Consider the following 20,353-nt stretch of genomic DNA (forward strand, 5'->3'; position numbering starts at 1 on the left):
ACTTTATTTTTTCTTTTTCTTATTATGATTACTTTTTTTAAGGCTTTCCCCCCCCCCCCCAAAAAAAAATCTTAATAGTTACCTCTACATAGTATATTTAATGTATATATCATATTGTCTATAGTTATGTCATTTTAAAAGTGAACTACCTATTCTTGTAAATAGTAATGAATGCAAAAGTGTCTTACCGAATATTCGTATGAAGTAGAGTACTTCAAATATTATTTGTGACTTAAAAAAAATAGCTAATGGTTTATAGTGTTTAGCTATTGTGTAAAAATAATAATAATAATAAAAAATAAAATAAAATAAAAAAATTAGCTAATGAAATTTACACTACTATATTGTGTAAATAGCACAGGGCCCCCTAAATGTTTAAGATGGCCCTGATGGTCACTTAATTTCACCTTTTTCATAGGGTTTTCATTTTAATTAGGTAACGAAGCCGTTATCATCGTTGATAGAAGGTAGTGTCGAATTTGTCGTGGAAGATGGTGTCAAAACTGTCACAAATAGTGGTAATTGCAGCGTTGATGGAAGGAGGAAGAAGGTGAGAAATAAGGAGTTAGCTTTAACGGAGGCTGAAACATTTGACGAAGGGCGAAAGATGTCGTTAACTTCAGCAACAGCGGCATGATGTGTAAGGTATAGTATTGTTCAAGTTATTTACAAAATAATTAACCATTAGATAAACAAAATATGTTTATCTCGATGATCAATGGGGCTGGCTCCAATAATTTACAATATTTGAGTATTAAATGTTGAAATTTACTTGTATTCATTTGTTTAAAAATGCATTCAATACTTCTTAGTTTACTACATGGTTCATGTATATTTGTGGTGTTAAAGGAGCTACAAGGGTAGAAGAGAATCAATCCCGAGATCTCTAGAATTGAAAAAAAAAAAATAATAAAAAAAAAAAAATAAAAAGAAGCTCTAACCACTTAAGCTATTCCTTACTCTCCATGTTCGCATATATTAATTGGGCAAATTAAGATAATCAACTTTGAATAAAGCCAAATTAACTAACATAAACCACTAAACTTGAACAAAACTAACTTTGAAGCAATTCAACTAAGCGTTGAAGTTGAACAAATGACAGATTAAATGGTGGTGCAAAAATGACATTGATTAAAGAAATGTTTGGGGGTGCGAAAAAGAATTGGTTGTGGATGCGAAGAAAAAATCATGGTGCAGCGATATCTTTTAAGAGTGACTCTCTCTCTCTCTCTCTCTCGTTTTGTTTATGTCTTACTTACAGTGATCATTTGACCAAATAGGATTAAATTGACATTACAACTTAAATAAAATGGTAATAATGGATGGCATTAAAGAGACTTATAGATGTTTAATGACCCTAATTTAACTATTCACCCTCTTTTTCACATATATTTACCAAAATGCCCCTCAATTGACATACTTTGTCAATCTCATTGATCAATTATAGAGCTCATACATACCATGATATGACAAAGGTGCCTTGATAATTTAACTTATAAGTTATTATAGAGTATTACAAACTAATTAAGCTAATAATTCTAAGCTAATATACTCTAGAGTGTAGATACAATTTTAATATTATTCAATAGTAACGTTCAATTTTTGATCCCCCACCCCCCCCCCCCCCCCCCCCCCCACCCCTCCTCTCTGATTCCTGCAAGTCTGCAACATGTTTGTGCATAACAAACGAAATTCCTCAGATATGATATTCATGAAGTACTTGGAGTACACTTCACTTGAAGCTTTTGCTACCATATCACCATTGACGAAGATTCTGATTTGACCGGATCTCATGTCACTCCAAAGTTTCGGTTTTGGAGTTAATTGACTCTTGTATCTCTTCGAGGGTCTTCCCCTTGGTTTCAGGTACAAAATTTGCCACAAATAGAACCGTCAATATACAAAATCCAGCATATATGTTATAAGTACCTGAAAAGATGAGAGGAAAATAGTGGTGTAAACTGTTGGCCAATTCAAAGAGCTACTAACCGAAAATTCCTTGACTTGAAACAAGTTACTTAAGTAATTTTCTTACCGGATGCACTCCACTTCATCATGAAGTTGTAAGTGTAAGATACTAGCCAGGCTCCTGACCAATTAATAAGAACTACTAAACTTCCAGCAGCACCCTTCACATTTAATGGGAATATCTGGTACAAAGGAATTAAACAATCTACATTTCAAATACAAAGTATATGAATCTTGTCTTCTGTTCTATAGTATGGTTTTGATTCATCTTGTGAATTTCCCAAAAGACATGAAACCAAACATACACTACCCGTTCACCCAAACTGCTAGCTCAAGCATTAGACAGTGGCGAAAATGAACCTAAAATCGGATTCACTAAGTAATGATATGTAATGATATGTAATTTACACTGAGAGCTCTAGATTGACTAGGTAGCCCAATAATATGGAAGAATGGGTTAACTAGAAAGATTTACTACATGATGGTTAATGGAAAAGAAAGAGAGAGTTCAAGTTTGTACCTCAGACATTATAACCCAAGGAACACCACCAAAGCCGATAGAAAATGCCGATATGTAGGTCTGTCACAGCATAAGATAGATCGAAAACATTGAGTTGATTGGTTGAATATATGATCTCACAACACAGTACTCAGATTGATAGAATAGCTTACCAAGACACCTCCAACAACAAATAACGGTATCCATTCTAGAAGTAGCCCATAACTCTGCAACCAATTATGTGTAACATAATTCGGATTAGAAAAGAGCTACATACAGAAAATTAAAAATGACCAAGAAGCAGTCTGTAAGAGTCAATTATTTACCTTAAGTAAGAAGCCAGTGGCTATGAAAAAACATCCGAGAAATGTTCCCATGGCAGAGATCTTCACAATAGCAACAAAGCTATGTTAGCACTTCCATTAAAAAAAATTAACTAGCTCATCCTAGTGTAAGATGGGGATGCATACCGTGACCAGTGGTTTCCTGCCAGATCTATCCATTAGGATCGCTCCAACGAGGGTTATTGGCACCTGGACAATACCATACGCTATTGTCCCTAGCTTGCCGGAAGAAAGCCCTGCCTGGACAAAGGTTTGGCTTACATAAAATCCAATTCCATTTATTCCGACAGATTGTTGAAACACCATTAGTCCAACTCCGATCTACATATATTAATCAAGAACAAATTAGCGTTGTGTTTAAGTTTAGGTTTAATAAAAGAAATGAAATTGAGTCTTACAATAACAGATCGGATGTATTTGCTCTGAAACACATCTATGAAGCTGCCTTTAGGTAACGTTTCAAGAAGCATGGGACAATCCTGTAAAAATAAGTATAACCATAGTTAAGTTTCCTTCCATTCTCATGCCAAATTACGATTATTGGTAGCAAAAGACATTGCTTAATAGGCCAACCTCGATCTCAGCTGCTTCACGAGAAATGTCAGCATTTTGGCCACGAAGCATTCTCAAGGCAACTTTGAACTCTTTCTGGCGGCCAGCTTTTGCCTAGAATCGAACAAATAACAATGTGAGACACTTGTGTTTCTGCAATAACTAGATAGAATTCGCGATTTTGTTATTGATGCTCACCAGCCATCTAGGTGACTCTGGCACAAAGAACAAACCAGAAAGCAATGCTATGCATGGCACCAGACCTTCATTTGAAGTATAACCAATAATTAAATCATCACTAGACCATTTTAATACCAAAGTGTAGAACTAAATTGATTAACGAAGCTAAAAATTTAGATTAGAAAAAATTAAATATTATATAAGATAAGAAAATCACCCATCAATGCTAAAACTCTCCAAGTAATAATTGATCCTATCAAGAACGAGACTGAAGATCCGGTAACAATCATAAGCTGCAAAACAATTTAAAGTAAATCACACATGTGCAAATGATCTTACAAAATAGTCCAAATTAACAAACAGGCAAATTTTACAACAAGAATATACAGAAAAGAACAGCCGCGACTCAAAGAGTCAAAGTGTGCACTAAACACCCAAGTGGCCAGGTAGTGGCCAGGTCGGGCAAGTGATGAGGCAAATACGCCACGTGTGTGCAAATAGATCCCGAGGGGGCATCTCAAAACGGTTTCACTACACCAGGTTATTAATAATAATTCGCAACAAAGAGTAGGATGATACCTGATTCAGAGTGGTAAGCCCTCCTCTTAGCTCTTTAGGTGCTATTTCAGCAATAAATATTGGAACCTGCATGTCATTGTGGATTTATAGAACTTTACAAGTTAATGGGAAAAAATGATTTTATTTTTTACCACAAAAGGAATACAAATATGACCCTAAATTATAAGGGATTACATACAATGTATGGTTACCTAAGATTAAGGGAAATAATATTATTGTTTCATCTAATGAGTACTAGAGTACTGTTTTTTACCAGGTATGATAGGACTCCAATGCCGTATCCACTGAACAGCCTTCCTATGTCAAGTGTCATTGCTCCCTGTTGATATAAATCAAAACAGCATAACAATTAACAAATGCCAAGTATAATTTTCCAAGATTTACTAATCTGTAAAAATTTAGAATATAAATAAATACGAAATAGTAAGTTTTTAAGATTAAAGTGCAAGAAAAGAGATTGGCATACCTTGGCAAAATAGATAGCAAGCCACCCCATTATGCAGGAACATGCTGACATCCGCATAGCCTGTCTAAATCAATTTTTTTTAGGTAAGAAGAAGGACAATGATCAGAACTTAACCCTCGTGAATTTCTCAATGAACTAAGGTTACATGTCTTACCAAGTGAGCCGACTCTTACTTAATAGCTAAAACACATTGTGCAACATAAGGAGATATAGCCCATATAGGAAATAGGCTAGTCCAAAGATACAATAGATTTTTTAAACTTCCAAGTGAAGAATTAGTGCATGTATATAATCAAGTATAAGTACTGAAGAATCAAATTTGTTCAGTTGGCTGAAATATTTGATGTCACTCCTAATTGGATATGATATTTCATACCAAAAGAAAGATGTTACCTACGTTTCAAAAAGTTTGACTCACTTTTCATAAAGTTTAACTTTTCATATTGCATTGCTATAAAAATTCGAAATTAAATGAGTCGAACTTTCAAAAGCATTGTACATATGTACTCTTTTTCTCTATTTACTTAACATACTTTATTTATAATTATAAAGTCGTTCCTGTCTAATTGTCACAATTTTTTTTTTATATAAATGTAATGGACTAGTTTATATTTTACTATTTTATTTTTCAACTTACATTTTATCCATTATCCACAAACTATAATATTATTAACAATATTTATAATATTAATAATAATATTTATAAAACAATATTACAGCTAATAATATTATTAACATTAATAACTAATACTAATAATAACAACAATCATAATAGTAACAACAATAATCATAAACACCACCAACAACAATAACAATATTAATAATACAAATAACAAAACAATTAATACCCTAACATAATAATAATAATAATAATAATAATAATAATAATAATAATAATAATAATAATAATAATAATAATAATAATAATAACAATAATAATAATAATAATAATAATAAGGTTTCAAAAAATAAAATTACTACTAATAATAATAATAATAATAAGGTTTCAAAAAATAAAATTACTACTACTAATAATAATAATAATATTACTACTAATAACAACAACAATTACCAAACAATAATAACATTATTACTAATTACTCAAATTATCAAAAACTAAATCACAACAACAATTAAAAAAAAAATTAATTAACTTAAACAATATTACAACTAATAATATTTATAAAACAATATTACAACTAATAATATTATTAACATTAATAACTAATACTAATAATAACAACAATCATAATAGCAATAACAATAATCATAAACACCACCAACAAAAATAACAATATTAATAATATAAATAACAAAACAATTAATACCCTAACATAATTACTAATTAATATAATAATAATAATAATAATAATAATAATAATAATAATAATAATAATAATAATAATAATAATAATAAGGTTTCAAAAAATAAAATTACTACTACTACTACTACTACTACTACTAATAATAATAATAATAATAATAATAATAATAATAATAATAATAATAATAATAATAATAATATTACTACTAATAACAACAACAATTACAAAACAATAATAACATTATTAAAAACTAAATTACAACAACAATTAAAAAAAAAAATAATAATTAACTTAAAAAAAAAAAAAGAAAAATGGGACATCCGCCTAAAATTTCCGGATCCACCATGGAACATCCGGAAATTTTGGGCGGATGTATACTTCCGCCTAAAATTTCCGGATGTTCCATGGTGAATCCGGAAATTTCAGGCGGATCCACCATGGGACATTCGGAATTTTTAGGCGGATGTACCATTTTTCAGAAAATAAAAAAAAAATTACAGAATGTTCCGACGCATTCTCCGGCGTACGGATGTCCCAGCCATCCATTATCCAAGACCCGTCGGAATAAACTTGATGATTAAATTTAAAAAAAAAAAACGATTGAAGGTGGTCGTGGGGACCAATTTGGTTTGAAGGACGTGGGGATCGATGTGGTGGGCTCGGGATTCACGGTGTACTATTTTGAGGGGACCGTTAGTATATAAAATGTCGAACAAAATCCTTTTTAAATAGTACAACTATTGTCGATTCAAGTCAAAATGGGAGCCACGAGTACCAATTCACTTCATTTATGGCGGTGGTGTTGACTGCTTTTCTCTTTCCTTTGATTACTTCCTCTGGTCTTCTTAGTCCTTTGCCTCCATTTTCTCTCTTCTTCCTCCATTTTACATTTTTCTGGGCATAGCTCACATCGCAAGAATGAAGCAGCAGTAGTGAAACGCAAGGGTGGCGGCTCAACAATCAGAAGAAATGCAATTTGAACCTTCTCCTGTCGAACAATTACAGGTACAATTTCCAATTTTTTCCTCTTTTTCTCTTGTTTATTGATAATTATTTATCTGGGTTTGGGAGAGAATCTTGTCGAGGAAATAAACATCGCAAAAGATCGCATTCGATTGACCGGGTTGATTCCGTTACCGGAGATTTGTTGAAAACCCTAGATTATATATACGGAGTAACTCAGCAGAATCTAAATTGGAAATCTTCGTCAAGACTATCGAGGGGGCTAACTTCTCGATCGTTTGGATGAATCTGGTACTCCACTTTCTTTGATTTTTTTTTTTTGTTTAAATTTTGTTTTCAGTTTTATTGATTTGGTATACAAGTAGTCTGTAAAACCCCTTCTTCGATTTTTTTATTTTTTTTATTTTTTGAGAAAACCCATTAGCAGGGTTAATTCATTAAATCAGCAACAGCAAGATCAACAAAACGCTGCGGGAAATCATCCAGCCACATACGTTGGCCTATCTCCATTGTAAGTGAGCTACATCATGTGCAAGCTTATTACCCCTACGCTTAACAAAACTCCAGGAAACATAATTAAAAACAGAACAAAAACTTAAAATATCATCAACAATTAAATTAAAGGCGCTCGATCCCTTAGCTTTCTCATGCAATGCTTGAATCCCTTGAAGACAGTCACTTTCCAGCACAATGCACTGCACTCCAAGGTCCTTTGCAACCTTCAAACCCCAAATCACAGCTTTCGACTCAGCCACGTGAGGATCCCATTGTTCATGACTTAGCTTGACTGCACAACCAACAATCTCACTCCTGCTGTTTCTTATCACATCACCGAGACCTGACCCCATTCCACTCACCACAGCAGCATCAACATTCACTTTAAAACTCCCCTCAATTGGTGGAACCCAGCTGAGACAGCGAAGAAACAGCAGCAGCCCCTCTATTCCTGTCTAGCTTACTTCCTTCCTCACACAATTCCCCACACACTTTCAAGGCATAGCTCACTACATTGTCGGGCACCAACCCCTTCTTCGATTTTGATTAGGGGTAGATTAGCGAAAATGTCCTCTTTAGTTTTCAATAGCTACACACGACTGAAAAAACTTCACCTAACTCAGAGCTACATTGGTCTAGAGCTTTGTAAAATCAACAAATCAGCTTAGATGTCTGTATGGTGGTTTACTCTGAGACAGATTGTTAATGATGATCATGATCTTATCATCTTGATTGTTAATACAATTCAGAAGGATTTGAAATCTGATAATTATGCTCGAAAGTAGCAGGCCCAAGTGTAGGAGTGTAGGTTGAGTTATTTCTAAGTAAGCTACATTGCAATTGCACATCAATAGTATCAGGTTGTGCTTGAGATAAAACTTGAAAGTGACAAACAATGCATTGCTTATTGAGGACTGACTAAACCTTTTTAATTTGTTCTTTTTTTCTCCATCTTATTTTTCATATCATGGGACAACGTTGTCTTGGTTGCTTATGATAATGTTGCTTTGAAAGTTTCCATACTCGGGGGCCTCGTATTTCTGCCAACCAAGAGGTGGTTATTTGGTCGTTTATGGTAGATGTGCCTCGTAGAATTACATACTCGTGCTCTTTTGTTACTTGGTATTCTATGATTAACGTGCTTTGCATTATTGCATTTGAATACTTGGTATTCTAAGGATGGGGTTAATGTCAAGTTGGAGCAATGGAGGCAAAGGTTGGAATCTAGAGGGTTTAAGCTAAGTCGGAGTAAGACTGAATATTTGGTATGTCGTTTTGGCACTCAGAGGGGGACAAGCAATGAAGTGGTGAGTTTGGATGGAAAGGATTTGACCATGAGTGAATGTTTTAAGTACCTAGGGTCGATCATCCAGAAGAATGGTGACATTGATCAAGACGTGACCCACAGGATTAAGTCAGGGTGGCTTAAATGGAGAGCGGCCACGGGAGTGCTATGCGACCGCAGCATTCCCTTAAAGTTGAAGGGAAAATTCTACAGGACTGCCATAAGACCAGTGTTGCTCTATGGTACAGAATGTTGGGCTTCTAAGAAAGAGCATATTAAAAAGATGGAGGTTACGGAAATGCGCATGTTAAGGTGGATGTGTGGAAACACTTTAAGAGATAGAATCAGAAATGAGGTTATTCGCAAGAAAGTAGGTGTGGCGGGCATTGTAGATAAATTAAGGGAAAATCGTCTGCGTTGGTTTGGACATGTAAGACGGAGACCCGAGGGTGCACCGGTGCGAAGAGTGGAAGAGTGGGACCATGGAGGGATTAAACGAGGAAGAGGGAGACCAAAGATGACTTGGTTGGAAGGAGTGAGGAAGGATATGAAGTGCATGGATTTACGTGAGGATGAAGTTTTGGATCGTAAGGGATGGAGGAGAAAGATTTATGTTGATGACTACACGGAATAATCAAATTTGGTTCATGTTAGCCGACCCCACTTTTGGGATTAAGGCTTTGATTGATTGATTGATTGATTGATTTCTTTTTTTTTTTAAAAAAATTCTTATCAAAAGCTTATTTTGTTCAGACTGGTTCATTTTCCTACTCTGCTCCTCATAAATCATAATGATGCTCCTAAAGATCCTATGTGATAAAACCGTTTTTGTGACTTCTCCTAAGGTGAGTTTTAATCTTGTTTTTTAAATTTGTTTAAGTTGTTCCTCATTAGCTCAAAATGTCAGAAGTATGAGTCTAACTTAACCTTCTCTCACAATGATGATTTCAGGGCAAGAAATAGTAAGGTGTTTGGAAGGGTGCTTTAATGGAATTTCAAGGAGGTTACAGGTATAACCCTCGATCTCTATTCTCTTTCCGGAAGGTTGATGGTTTAATTTTTGTGGGTTTGCCAATTTAATAAGTTCGATTTGGGGATTTAGTTTGGATATTATGAATGTTGCATTTGAGCTCTCATTGATTTTTGTCTGGATCTGATTATCTTGGTTTATTTATGTGGTCTATCAATTTATTGTATGGGTATTTGTATTACAAAGTACAACTTTTAATAAGTTGAAAAAAGGGAGAGAAATGATTAAAATATGGTATTTGGGATGGAAATCGCCAGAGATTTTTAGGTGAGTTTTGTATAGTCACTAATTCCCTACTAAATAGTTTTGTATTTGTGTTTGTGTATATGATTCGCTCTAATGATAATGTTGGGTAATTTAAAAAAAAATAAAAAATATGTTGGATCCACTTGATATGCCATCAAATACTAACTCCATTAGAGACCACCATCATTTTCAAACTTTGTGGCCTTACTTTGCCCGACAGTGTTAAAGTTATTGCTTTGAATTAAATTCCCTCCTACATGATCAATATTCACATATGCATATTACAATTTTAGGATGTTTGAAAAAAGTTGTCACCTTTTTACAGGCAGTATTGGTTTAAAAATTAGATATTCTTATATGTCACTGCCTAATTAAGTATCGAGGAGAGGATAGGCAACTGATTTTACAAGAGGGGAGCATATACATTTGGTCTGAGAGGCATTATGTTGACATCGTTTCTGTGTGACCAGGGAGCTTCCTATTAAACTACTCCTTGGATTGGTTGATGTGTCTTGCATCTTCGTGTCTTATATTCAGCTTCTTTTGCTTTATCTCAGGTGGTCTCAAATCATATAGTGTTATAACATTACTTTGATAAATTGTCTTTTCTGATGATTCATACAGGGTCTCAAATCACCAATGAAGTCACTGGTTGTTTCTTCTCTGACAGTAATCAGGGAGTGTTGTGCGGTGGTCTTCGATCCTTTGTTTTTGTGTTAGTTGATTGGCTTGTCTCTTTCTGTATGAAGGGCTTATAAATCATTTATTTATTATGTCAAGGAGTGAAATAGGAATTGATCTTAGGCCTTCATTTGTTGAGAAAATTACCATTGATGGGCACGTGTGTTGCGTTTATAAGTGGGAAAAAGGACACCAATAATCTAATATAATGGTATGAGCTTCTAGATATTTTGTAAATCATTTGGTGCGATAGGACAGTATTTTGTAACCATTCGAGCCCTTCATAGGTGCTTCTTTTTAAAGAAGCTCTTAATTTACAGCTAGCCACTTGTGCTCTAAGTATTAGTAGTTACCTATTTATGTTTTCTAAGTATTAAGAGTCTTATGTTGCTATTATTTATGTATTAGCAGTTACATACTTGTGTTTCCAACTGTCAATAGTCTTCTGTTAATTAGTTAAGTTGTACTGAGTGTTTGTTATCATTTTTAATAGAATACACTTTAATTTTTTACGTTACCAAAAACATTATTATTAGTTTTTGTTAAAGTTACCCAATATACATTTCTTTTCAAATTCATTACCTACTTGAAATAAAAAAAAAGAAAGACCCTCACATTGCCACATTTCAAAGCAAGAATGACACACTAAAATTCAAACTAGCAACGCGCGTGCAGACCGCCCTAGTATAACCTATAAAAGCCGGGGATCACAAATAGGAAGTGCCCAAGTCCCTTGAATGCTTATGAACAGTGTCCTGCCGATTTGACCCCTGAATTTTGCCTTTGGTTTCCTTATCTACAGTGAACTCCCTATGTTGCCCTTCATTTTATTTGCATGTGCACATGGGTGGTCCTCTTTTCCCTTGCAGTGACACGTGTTCCTTTCTCTCCTCTTACCTCAATTCTGTCTTCTTCCATGCTCACCTAATTCTCTCTCCTCTTGACGAAGAACGGAATTGCTCAGCAAGGCATGATTCTCCATGGGGCTTTGCTTTTAATTGCTGTTTCGGGCTTTCTATCCTCCATTGAAACAACTTTTGAGGTAAGATTTTCTTGTAATTCTAGAGCTTGTCGAAAGTACTAAGATCTTTAATTACAATTTCTTGATGATCTTTTAGTAAGGATTTTAGTTACAATTATGAAATTTTTGGGAAGATAACACCTAATTTCTTGATGATTTCTTTATATGAATTGATAGTAGCTTCACAAAATTCCAAAAATTAAATTTTGGACTCTACTACCCTTTTTTCTCGCAATTTTCTCTCTCTTCTTTCTCTTCTCAGTGTTTCTCTCTCTAAATTTGTGCGCAAAAACCCAGAAAAATGGATGAAGAAATAGAAATGGAGGAGGAGATAGTTCATGTTTATGATGTTTTTGAGATTGATTTTGATTACGAGTTTGATGCGATTCGGTTCTTTGATTTCACTCGTCCTGAGTCTGAAGATGAGTCGAGATTTTCCGAGTCGTGGTTTTCAAGAGCTCCTGATTATTTTCCTTCTCGTAAGTAGTCTTTCTTTAAACCCTAATTTTGATTTATATTTTTCGTTTTTGAAATGGGGTTTTCTTGGATTTTTGAAAGATGGTGCATTTTTGTTTGGGTTTATGAAATTTATGAATTGGGAAATGGTGGTGGAAATTTGAATGTCTTGTTATGTAATTTAATGGTTTAGGATAGAAATTAGTGATTGTTGTTGTTAATTTGGTATTTTTTGATTTCTTAATTTGAAATGTTGCTGCTTGAATTGATGAGCAAAATTACATACTTGTATAATCACTTTGTTGGATTATAGCTCAATGTAGCTTATGAGTTCAGAACAAAGGTATGTCTTTTGATATTCAACTTCCAAATCTAGGGTTTTGGCCTCTAAACCTAATCCAACTTAATCTAAATTCAATCGCAGAAGACGCCTCTTCACTCAGATTTCAGACTGTTGATTTCATCGATATGCACATCGCGAGGTCGACTGTGTGTGATATTATTTGTTTTTTTTTCATGTGTTTTTTAATTTTTAATTTTAAGCCTTATTGTGGGATTCCTCAAATTGTTTGAATTGATTTTTCTTTGGTTTTGGGTTTGAAGTTAATTTGATATCTTTGAATTGTTGATTTTGAAGTTAGACAGAGAAAATAACGAGTCATTCTTCCAATTGTAATTGCACCCTGGTTATGGAAGCTCTTGACATCTCAAACAGGTACCATATCTCCATTTATTTATTGGCTTGATTAAAACGAATTAATTTGGATGGGTGATTGTTGAATTTTGCTAAACCATGAATTAAAGGCTGGGAGGGTGGTTTTAACCCCACAAACTGTGGTTAGTATTTTGCATAATTCTGAAAACCCATTAATTTCAATTAGGTTTTATATATGGGTTTTGAATATTAATCCATTATTCCAAAAGAATCAACGAATTCACGGTGTTTTGGCTAATAATCTATATAGAAAAGGTCCGGTTTTGTTGAATGCTGAGTTAGTTGAGGATATTAGGAGTTTTGGGTATAAGGTGAGGGAGAGAAATCTGCAGATTTGTGTGGCTGTCTATGACCCATATCATCACCTTACTTCTCCTGAATTATAATTAGTAAAGATCTGCAAGATTACATGAGTGATATGATGAGGATGCTAAAGCTGCTATTGCAATTTTCGTGTCTGATGTTACCCAGGTAACGATGAAGCCTTTATTTTAAGATTAACCTTTTCCCCATTGGTATGCTTATTATTTTAAAATTTATGTTGGTCACTTGCTGTAGACAAAAGAGATCATAGAGTTGTCCAAGCATATCAAAGAGAAGTTGAAAGAAGCTGACCAGTCAGGTAAGTTGTTATTTTGTTCAGGAAGCATGGTTACTCTTTTTAGTGTTGAACTTCCTAGGTCATCTTAGATAGACATTTTCTGTAATTTTACTTGTTTTATTTTATATGTATGCTCCAATGCTTGCATTTTAGACTTAAGCTAGAGATGGGTTGCGAGCTTATGGCTAATTTTGGGTTTTAAAGTTAGACACAGTATATATATAGTTCATCTATGGTGTATGAATTTCATAGGCGTGGCCTATTGCAATTTATTTCAAGTATTTAACTAATGCCTGTCCTGGATTATTGCATTTTCATATCTTGAAGGCAAAACAGATCTTAAAATTCGAGCTTTGGAAGAAGTTGAAGATTTAAGGACAACAAGAGCTGATAAACAGGTTTGTTGTTTCGTCGTCTACCACAGCCACTTCCCAATCCTCCTCCATTGGCTCCTTTACCTATGCTTAGTCCTGATGCTCGTACTCAAGAATTGATAAACGAGAAACTGAAGAAAGCAGAGGATATAGGTAAGATTGTCTGTGGCTGCTTATGGCATTTTTTTTGTTATCGTGTTGGTGTGGTCTCCCTTGATACTCTGAAGTTCTGAAATCTCTGTATATTATTCAGGTTAACAAGGGATGGTTGATGAAGCACAGAAAGCACTAGAGGAAGCTGAAGCATTAAAGAGGGTACTTTATTTTCTTTTCACTCAGCTTTACTTTTGAATGTCATACTTCCATTCTCGTCAACTTTTGTTCTCTTCTGAACCCTGTGTCATGTTGCTCCAGCTTGCGCCAAGCCGGGACCCCTCAGCAGATCCAGCAAAGTATACTGCCGCTGATGTTCGCATTGTGAGTCCTTTTCTTTAGTACCCTTTTTCTACACACAAAAAAAAAAAAAAAAAAAACTATGTAGTTTTTGTTTTTGCTCTACCTATCCTTTAATTTGCTTGCCTGGGTGAGTTATTGTAGAGACTTTAGAACTTGTGTTTTATTGGAGTGCTTGAGAATTATTTAACTTTACATAAAATAGACAGAAAGAATAGGAGATGCTTCAAGGCATGAAATTAGTCTTTATACTACACCTGTTGTCACCCAAGTTTTTGCCACCTCGATTATATTGTCAATGTTTGATTTGGGATTCGTATATGTTTTCTTATAGAGCGCTGTCAGATTGCTGGTCCTTGTTTTCTTTCTCATCCCAAGTTATTTGAAATAAATCAAATACTACGTAATGTTAAACAACGTGATCACTATAATCCATTTTTCTAATCATTATGATGTATGGTATATGAATTCCTTTTCTTTGGTACTGTGGTCTATGCCATTTCAATTTTACCATTATAATGTTTGCATTACTTTTTTTTTTTTTTTTTTTTTTAAAATATTTTATTATTATTTATATAAAAAATTGTACTTCGTATTAACTATGCAATGTCCTGATCCTTTGTTTTGTGCTTTGGCAGACTGATCAGAAGCTACGTGTCTGTGATATTTGTGGAGCATTCTTGAGTGTTTATGATAGGTAATGGTTAAAACATATCAAGCCAGTAGCTTTCATCTTCATTTGAAACCTATTTTGTGGAAATGCAAGTTGCTCCAAGAGTGTTTGCTAAGCTGAAATAATAGTGGTGCACTTATGGTGCTGGATTGAAGACCCTCAAAACTTTGAAATATGAAGAGGCTACTTTTGTTTATGGTAATGGTGAAGGTGAGGGTTTTGATGCGGTTGAGTTTCCTTTCTACAGCTGAGAAGTTCTTGTGGCGCGATCCCCTGGCTGCCTGAAAAAGAGATTTGGTTTTGAGGTGATAGATTAATATATGGGTATGTGAATGAATAGTGTATTATGTATCAGTCTATAATTGTGGCTGGATACTAGGCTAATGACTTGAGGTGAAATGAGTTTGTGCCCTCATTGAAATATATACTCCTGGGCTCCTGGCTATATTGCTTCTCATATTTGTTGTTTCATGGCTTTATCATTGTTTTTGCTTTTTGGCTCTTGTGATGTATTGTAATGTAGCATGTCAATGTGTTGTAGGACTTTTTTCATGATTAATTAATCTAATCAAATATCAAAATGAAATTTTTATTTCCGTAAAAAAAGTGAATGTATTTTTTAGGTGAATTGAACTTCAATTTAATAGAGTAATCTTATAATTGATTAATCCTATAATTGGATATAAGGAAGAGCCTTAACTATGATTTGTTAACTGTAGTAAACAAAAAGAAACTTTAGATGTGAAAGGATTGTTTCATTTTAAAAACACTGGACAATAACTCTTGAAAATTATTTTTAAAACATTTAATTCTTTGTAAAATGTGTATAAATAAGGGGTATTATGCCTTGTGTTCAAGTTTCATCGCCATTGAAGAACATTAATAAGGGTTGATAATGAAAGTTGTATATTTGAACCCACGACCTCTGAATTCAACTTACAAAGCACTGCTCCTACCATTAAGCTTGCAGCAACAAGTATGAGCATTTTTTAAAATAACCATTCATTATATATTTTATAAACAATTATTTCATTAGAAGATGGGACTACGTAAAAAATGTGGGGTATTGTGTGTCAGGTTCGGAATTTGGATTTTCAAAGGGTCTAATTTAAATATATTTAAAAGCATATACATATTAAAGTACTTCGAACCCATACATATATGGGTGTGTATTATGTGTCAAGTATGGGTATGATGATCAACACAAGTCTTCATAGGAGGATAGAAAATAAAATTAGGAAAAAAGAGGGATATAGAAGAGAAATAAGATAGAGAAAGGATAGGATCGGAATAGAGAAATGAATAGAGAAATGATAGAAAGATAGAGATAGATGAGATAGAGAAAGGATAGAAAGATAGATAGAGCGAGGATAGAGAAATGAGATAAAGTAGGAGACGATTGAAACGAGAAATGAGATACATAGAGCCATAGAGGTATGCTTTCAACATATTTTAGATTCATTTGCAAATTAGAGGTTGGTGTGAGGATTCACCAAAGAAATAGATTTGACAATTTTCAATTAAGTTAAGGTGCTAGATTGATGAAGAGAGAGTTCGATTGATGTGATTTCAACATATTTTAGTTAGACGAATCAATGATTCATGAAATTATATATATATATATATATATATATATATTATATATATATATATATATATATATATATATATATATATATATATTAGCTTTTTATATATTGAGTAACCTATTATGATACTAATATTATAATTTGTATGTATTTGTATACATCGCCTCTATTAAGGTGATGTAGTAAAAACAAGATTTAAAGCCGATGGATTTGTTTGGTGTGAAATTAATTATTTTAGGACTATAATTTAGGTTTTAGCAACCAAATTCAAACTACTCTATTTCATACCTATTTGGAGGGTTCAAGTTTCAAAGGTCGATTTCTCATACGAAGTGTATAATAGTAGATATAATTTTTTATATTCTTCATTTTGTTTGATCAATTTTCAAAGTAAATTTCTTAATACGAACTATTAAACAACAACAATTATTACACCATCTTATTAATGTTACCTCAAATATGTTGAATATTTTTTAATTGTTGGTTAATATGAGTTACGATGTATGTAGTTATTACATTGCTATTAATGTCACCTCAAATGATACACATGTTATGCATTTGCAATATTTAAGGAACCAGAGAGAGAGAGAGAGAGAGAGAGTCACTTAAGAAAATTGAGGCAATTAGCTTAGGAAAACATAATTAGCTTAGAAAACGGATTACTAAAATTAGAGAGAGGGGGAGAGAAAGAGAGACACACACACAGAGAGAGAGAGAGAGAGAGAGAGAGAGAGAGAGACCATTAAGGAAAAACCACCTAAGACATAAAAATCAGGGCAATTAGCTTAGGAAGTGACCTACTAGAGAGAAATATCAATTACGAAAGATCACTTAAGAGAAAGAGAGAGAGATAAACCATTTAAGAAAAATTGTTTGAGAGAGACCACTTTAGAAATACCACTTAACAAAAAGAGGAAAAACCACTTGAAAGTTTACTTATGAAAATAAGAAAAATTAGCTTAGGAAAAATAGTTACTAATATGCTTAAAATGAAAGAGAGACCACTTAAGAAATATCACTTAAAAAGAAAAATCACTCAAGAAGAAAGATCACTAAAGAAAAGAAAGATAACTTAGAAATTAGGGCAATTAATTTAGGAGAGAAACATAGGGCAATTAGCTTAGGAGATGGAAAGAAAGAAAAACCGTTAGTGAGAGAGACCACTTAAGAAAGATCCATCACCTAAGAAATTTAGGGGAATTAGCTTATAAAAACGAAATTAGCTTAGGGAAAAGGCTTCATAAAATGCGAGAGAAAAAGAGACCACACAAAAAATAGATCACTTAAAAAAATCAAGACAATTATCTTAATTTAAGAGAGAAAAAAAGCAACCACTTAAGAAAAATCATTTATGAAAATAGGGTCAATTGGCTTTGGAGAGGTCAGAGACCAATCAAGTAAGATCACATACAAAATCGAGGCAATTAGCTCAGGAAGTGACCTACTAGAGAGAGTGAGATCAATTATGAAAGATTACTTGAGAGAGAGAGAGAGAGAGAGAGAGACCATTTAAGAAAAATAATTTGAGATAGACCACTTAAGAAGTTAAGAAAGGTCACTTAACATAAAAAAGGATAGGCAACATAAGAAAGATCACTTAAAAAAGAAATTAGCTTAGGAAAAAGAATTACTAAATGCTAGAGAGAGAGAGAGAGAGAGAGAGAGAGAGAGAGGGGTACCACTTAAGAAAGTTTTTGAAAAGAGAAGGATCACTCAACAACGAAGAAAGATCACTTAAGAAAAGAAAGATTACATAAGAAAAACAAGAGACCACTTAAGAAATCACTTTAAATAATGTCAATTATTCTTGCATTTTTTACACTTATACAGAGGCAATGGATTTATATACATAATATTAATACAAAGACTTAAAAACACCATTTTGGGCTAATATTTGGGTTCGCAAAAAGATGTGCATATATTGTTTAGCAAATGGGTCGGGACTACAAGTTTATTAGAAAATTTAAAAGGCCTAACTTTTTACTGCATTTGGACTTCAATCGGACTTATGCATATGGGCTTATATGCAAATTGAAAAGCATCTCTAACTATCTATTGTAAGCACAAGAATAACGTAACTAAAGTGATCAAATTTTACACTTTTTTTTTTTTTTTTTTTTTTTTTTAAATATAGTTTCTTAATAGAATACACCTTTTTTTTTTTTCCTTTCCAAAAACATCATTATCGATAAATTGTTTTTAAAAAATAGCATATGTAACAAGCACCCGAACATGAATTTCTTTTCAAACTCATTACCTCCTTGAAAAAGAAAGAAAAACCCCCACATTGCCACACCTCAAGACAACAATTACACCTATAGTTAGCACCAAAGTAGCATAATTATATTGACCAATTATTACACTTTGTTAATAGAACACACTTTATTTTTTCACCTTACTAAAACATCATTATCATTTTTTTAAAAATACCTATGGAAAATTTCTTTTCGAATTCATAACCTCCTTAAAAAACAAAAAAGAAAACCCCCCATATTGCCACACCTCAAAGCAAGAAATACACGCAATACTCCAAGAAGAGACAACTTAAGAAAGATCACTTAAAAAAAAAACTTAGGGCATTTGCTTAGGAGAGGGAGAGAAAGAAACCATGAGTGAGAGAGACAACTTAAGAAAGATCTATCAGCTAAGAAAGTTAGGACGATTAGCTTATGAAAACGTAATTATCTTAGGAAAAAGGCTTATTTAAATGCGAGAGAAAAAGAGACCACACAAAAGATCACTTAAGAAAATCAAGGCAATTATCTTAAGAGATAAAAAGAGAAAGAAGCCACTTAAGAAAATTCATTTATAAAAATAAGGTCAAGTGGCTTTGGAGAGGTGAGAGACCAATTAAGAAAGATCACATACAAAAATTTGAGGCAATTAGCTTAGAAGACAGAGAGAGAGAGAGAGAGAGAGAGAGACCACTAAAGAAAAACCACTTAAGAAATTAAAATCAGGGCAACTAGCTTAGGAAACGACCTTCTAGAGATGAGGGATATTAATTACGAAAGATCACTTGAGAGAGAGAGAGAGAGTGTGTGTGTGTGTGAGAGAGAGAGAGAGAGAGAGAGAGAGAGAGAGAGAGAGAGTGTGTGTGTGTGAGAGAGAGAGAGAGAGAGTGAGAGAGAGAGAGAGCGTTTAAGAAAAACCATTTGAGAGAGACCACTTTAGAAAGATCACTTAACAAAAATAGGGAAACCACTTGAAAGATTACGTATGAAAATAAGAAAAATTAGCTTAGGAAAAAGAGTTACTAAAATGCTAAAAAGAAAGAGATCCCCTTAAGAAATATCACTTAAGAAGAAAAATCACTCAAAAAGAAAGATCAATAAAGAAAAGAAAGATAACTTAGAAATCAGGGCAATTAGCTTAAGGGATGGAAAGAAAGAAACCATTAGTGAGAGAGAGAGAGAGAGAGAGAAAACGAGAGAGAGAGAGACAGAGAGAGAGAGGCCACTTAAGAAAGATCACTTAAGAAAGTTAAGGCAATTAACTTAGGAAAACACAATTAGCTTAGAAAAAGGGTTACTAAATTAGAGAGAGAGAGAGAGAGAGAGAGAGAGAGAGAGAGCACTAAGGAAAAACCACTTAAGACATAAAAATCAGGGCAATTAGCTCAGGAAGTGACCTACTAGAGAGAGTGAGATCAATTATGAAAGATTACTTGAGAGAGAGAGAGAGAGAGAGAGAGAGAGAGAGAGACCATTTAAGAAAAATAATTTGAGATAGACCACTTAAGAAGTTAAGAAAGGTCACTTAACATAAAAAAGGATAGGCAACATAAGAAAGATCACTTAAAAAAGAAATTAGCTTAGGAAAAAGAATTACTAAATGCTAGAGAGAGAGAGAGAGAGA

General features: G+C 33.4%; 1 protein-coding gene and 1 pseudogene across 2 annotated transcripts; one reads left to right on the forward strand and one right to left on the reverse strand.

Moving 5' to 3' along the window:
* Positions 1–1,646: 1,646 nt before the first annotated feature.
* Positions 1,647–4,618, reverse strand: LOC145581120 (sugar transporter ERD6-like 16). The gene is made up of 13 exons (XM_081638185.1): positions 4,589–4,618; positions 4,376–4,441; positions 4,123–4,188; positions 3,761–3,836; positions 3,562–3,626; positions 3,385–3,477; positions 3,210–3,290; positions 2,938–3,132; positions 2,794–2,853; positions 2,641–2,694; positions 2,489–2,548; positions 2,036–2,150; positions 1,647–1,929 (listed from the first exon to the last, which is right to left on the reverse strand). The coding sequence occupies exons 1-13, from the start codon at positions 4,616–4,618 to the stop codon at positions 1,796–1,798; spliced, it is 1,095 nt and encodes a 364-aa protein (XP_081494311.1). The 3' UTR covers positions 1,647–1,795.
* Positions 4,619–11,935: 7,317 nt separating this feature from the next.
* LOC145581122 (uncharacterized) lies at positions 11,936–15,377 on the forward strand (annotated as a pseudogene). Its single transcript, XR_014099604.1, has 7 exons — positions 11,936–12,113; positions 13,277–13,320; positions 13,364–13,427; positions 13,734–13,933; positions 14,034–14,095; positions 14,195–14,257; positions 14,872–15,377. The product of XR_014099604.1 is annotated as an uncharacterized LOC145581122 (transcript).
* Positions 15,378–20,353: the final 4,976 nt, after the last annotated feature.

The sequence above is a fragment of the Chenopodium album genome, chromosome 15 (genome assembly GCF_948465745.1).
Source record: "Chenopodium album chromosome 15, dcCheAlbu1.1, whole genome shotgun sequence".
Classification (NCBI taxonomy): domain Eukaryota; kingdom Viridiplantae; phylum Streptophyta; class Magnoliopsida; order Caryophyllales; family Amaranthaceae; genus Chenopodium; species Chenopodium album.

Bases quoted from the DNA above. Each gene is read 5' to 3' on its own strand.
- LOC145581120 (XM_081638185.1), bottom strand. From the start codon at position 4,618: ATGGGGTGGCTTGCTATCTATTTTGCCAAG. The intron at 4,189-4,375 runs GTAAAAAACAGT...AATGACATGCAG, and splicing joins TTGGAGTCCTATCATACCTG to GTTCCAATATTTATTGCTGA. The intron at 1,930-2,035 runs GTAAGAAAATTA...TCATCTTTTCAG, and splicing joins GATGAAGTGGAGTGCATCCG to GTACTTATAACATATATGCT.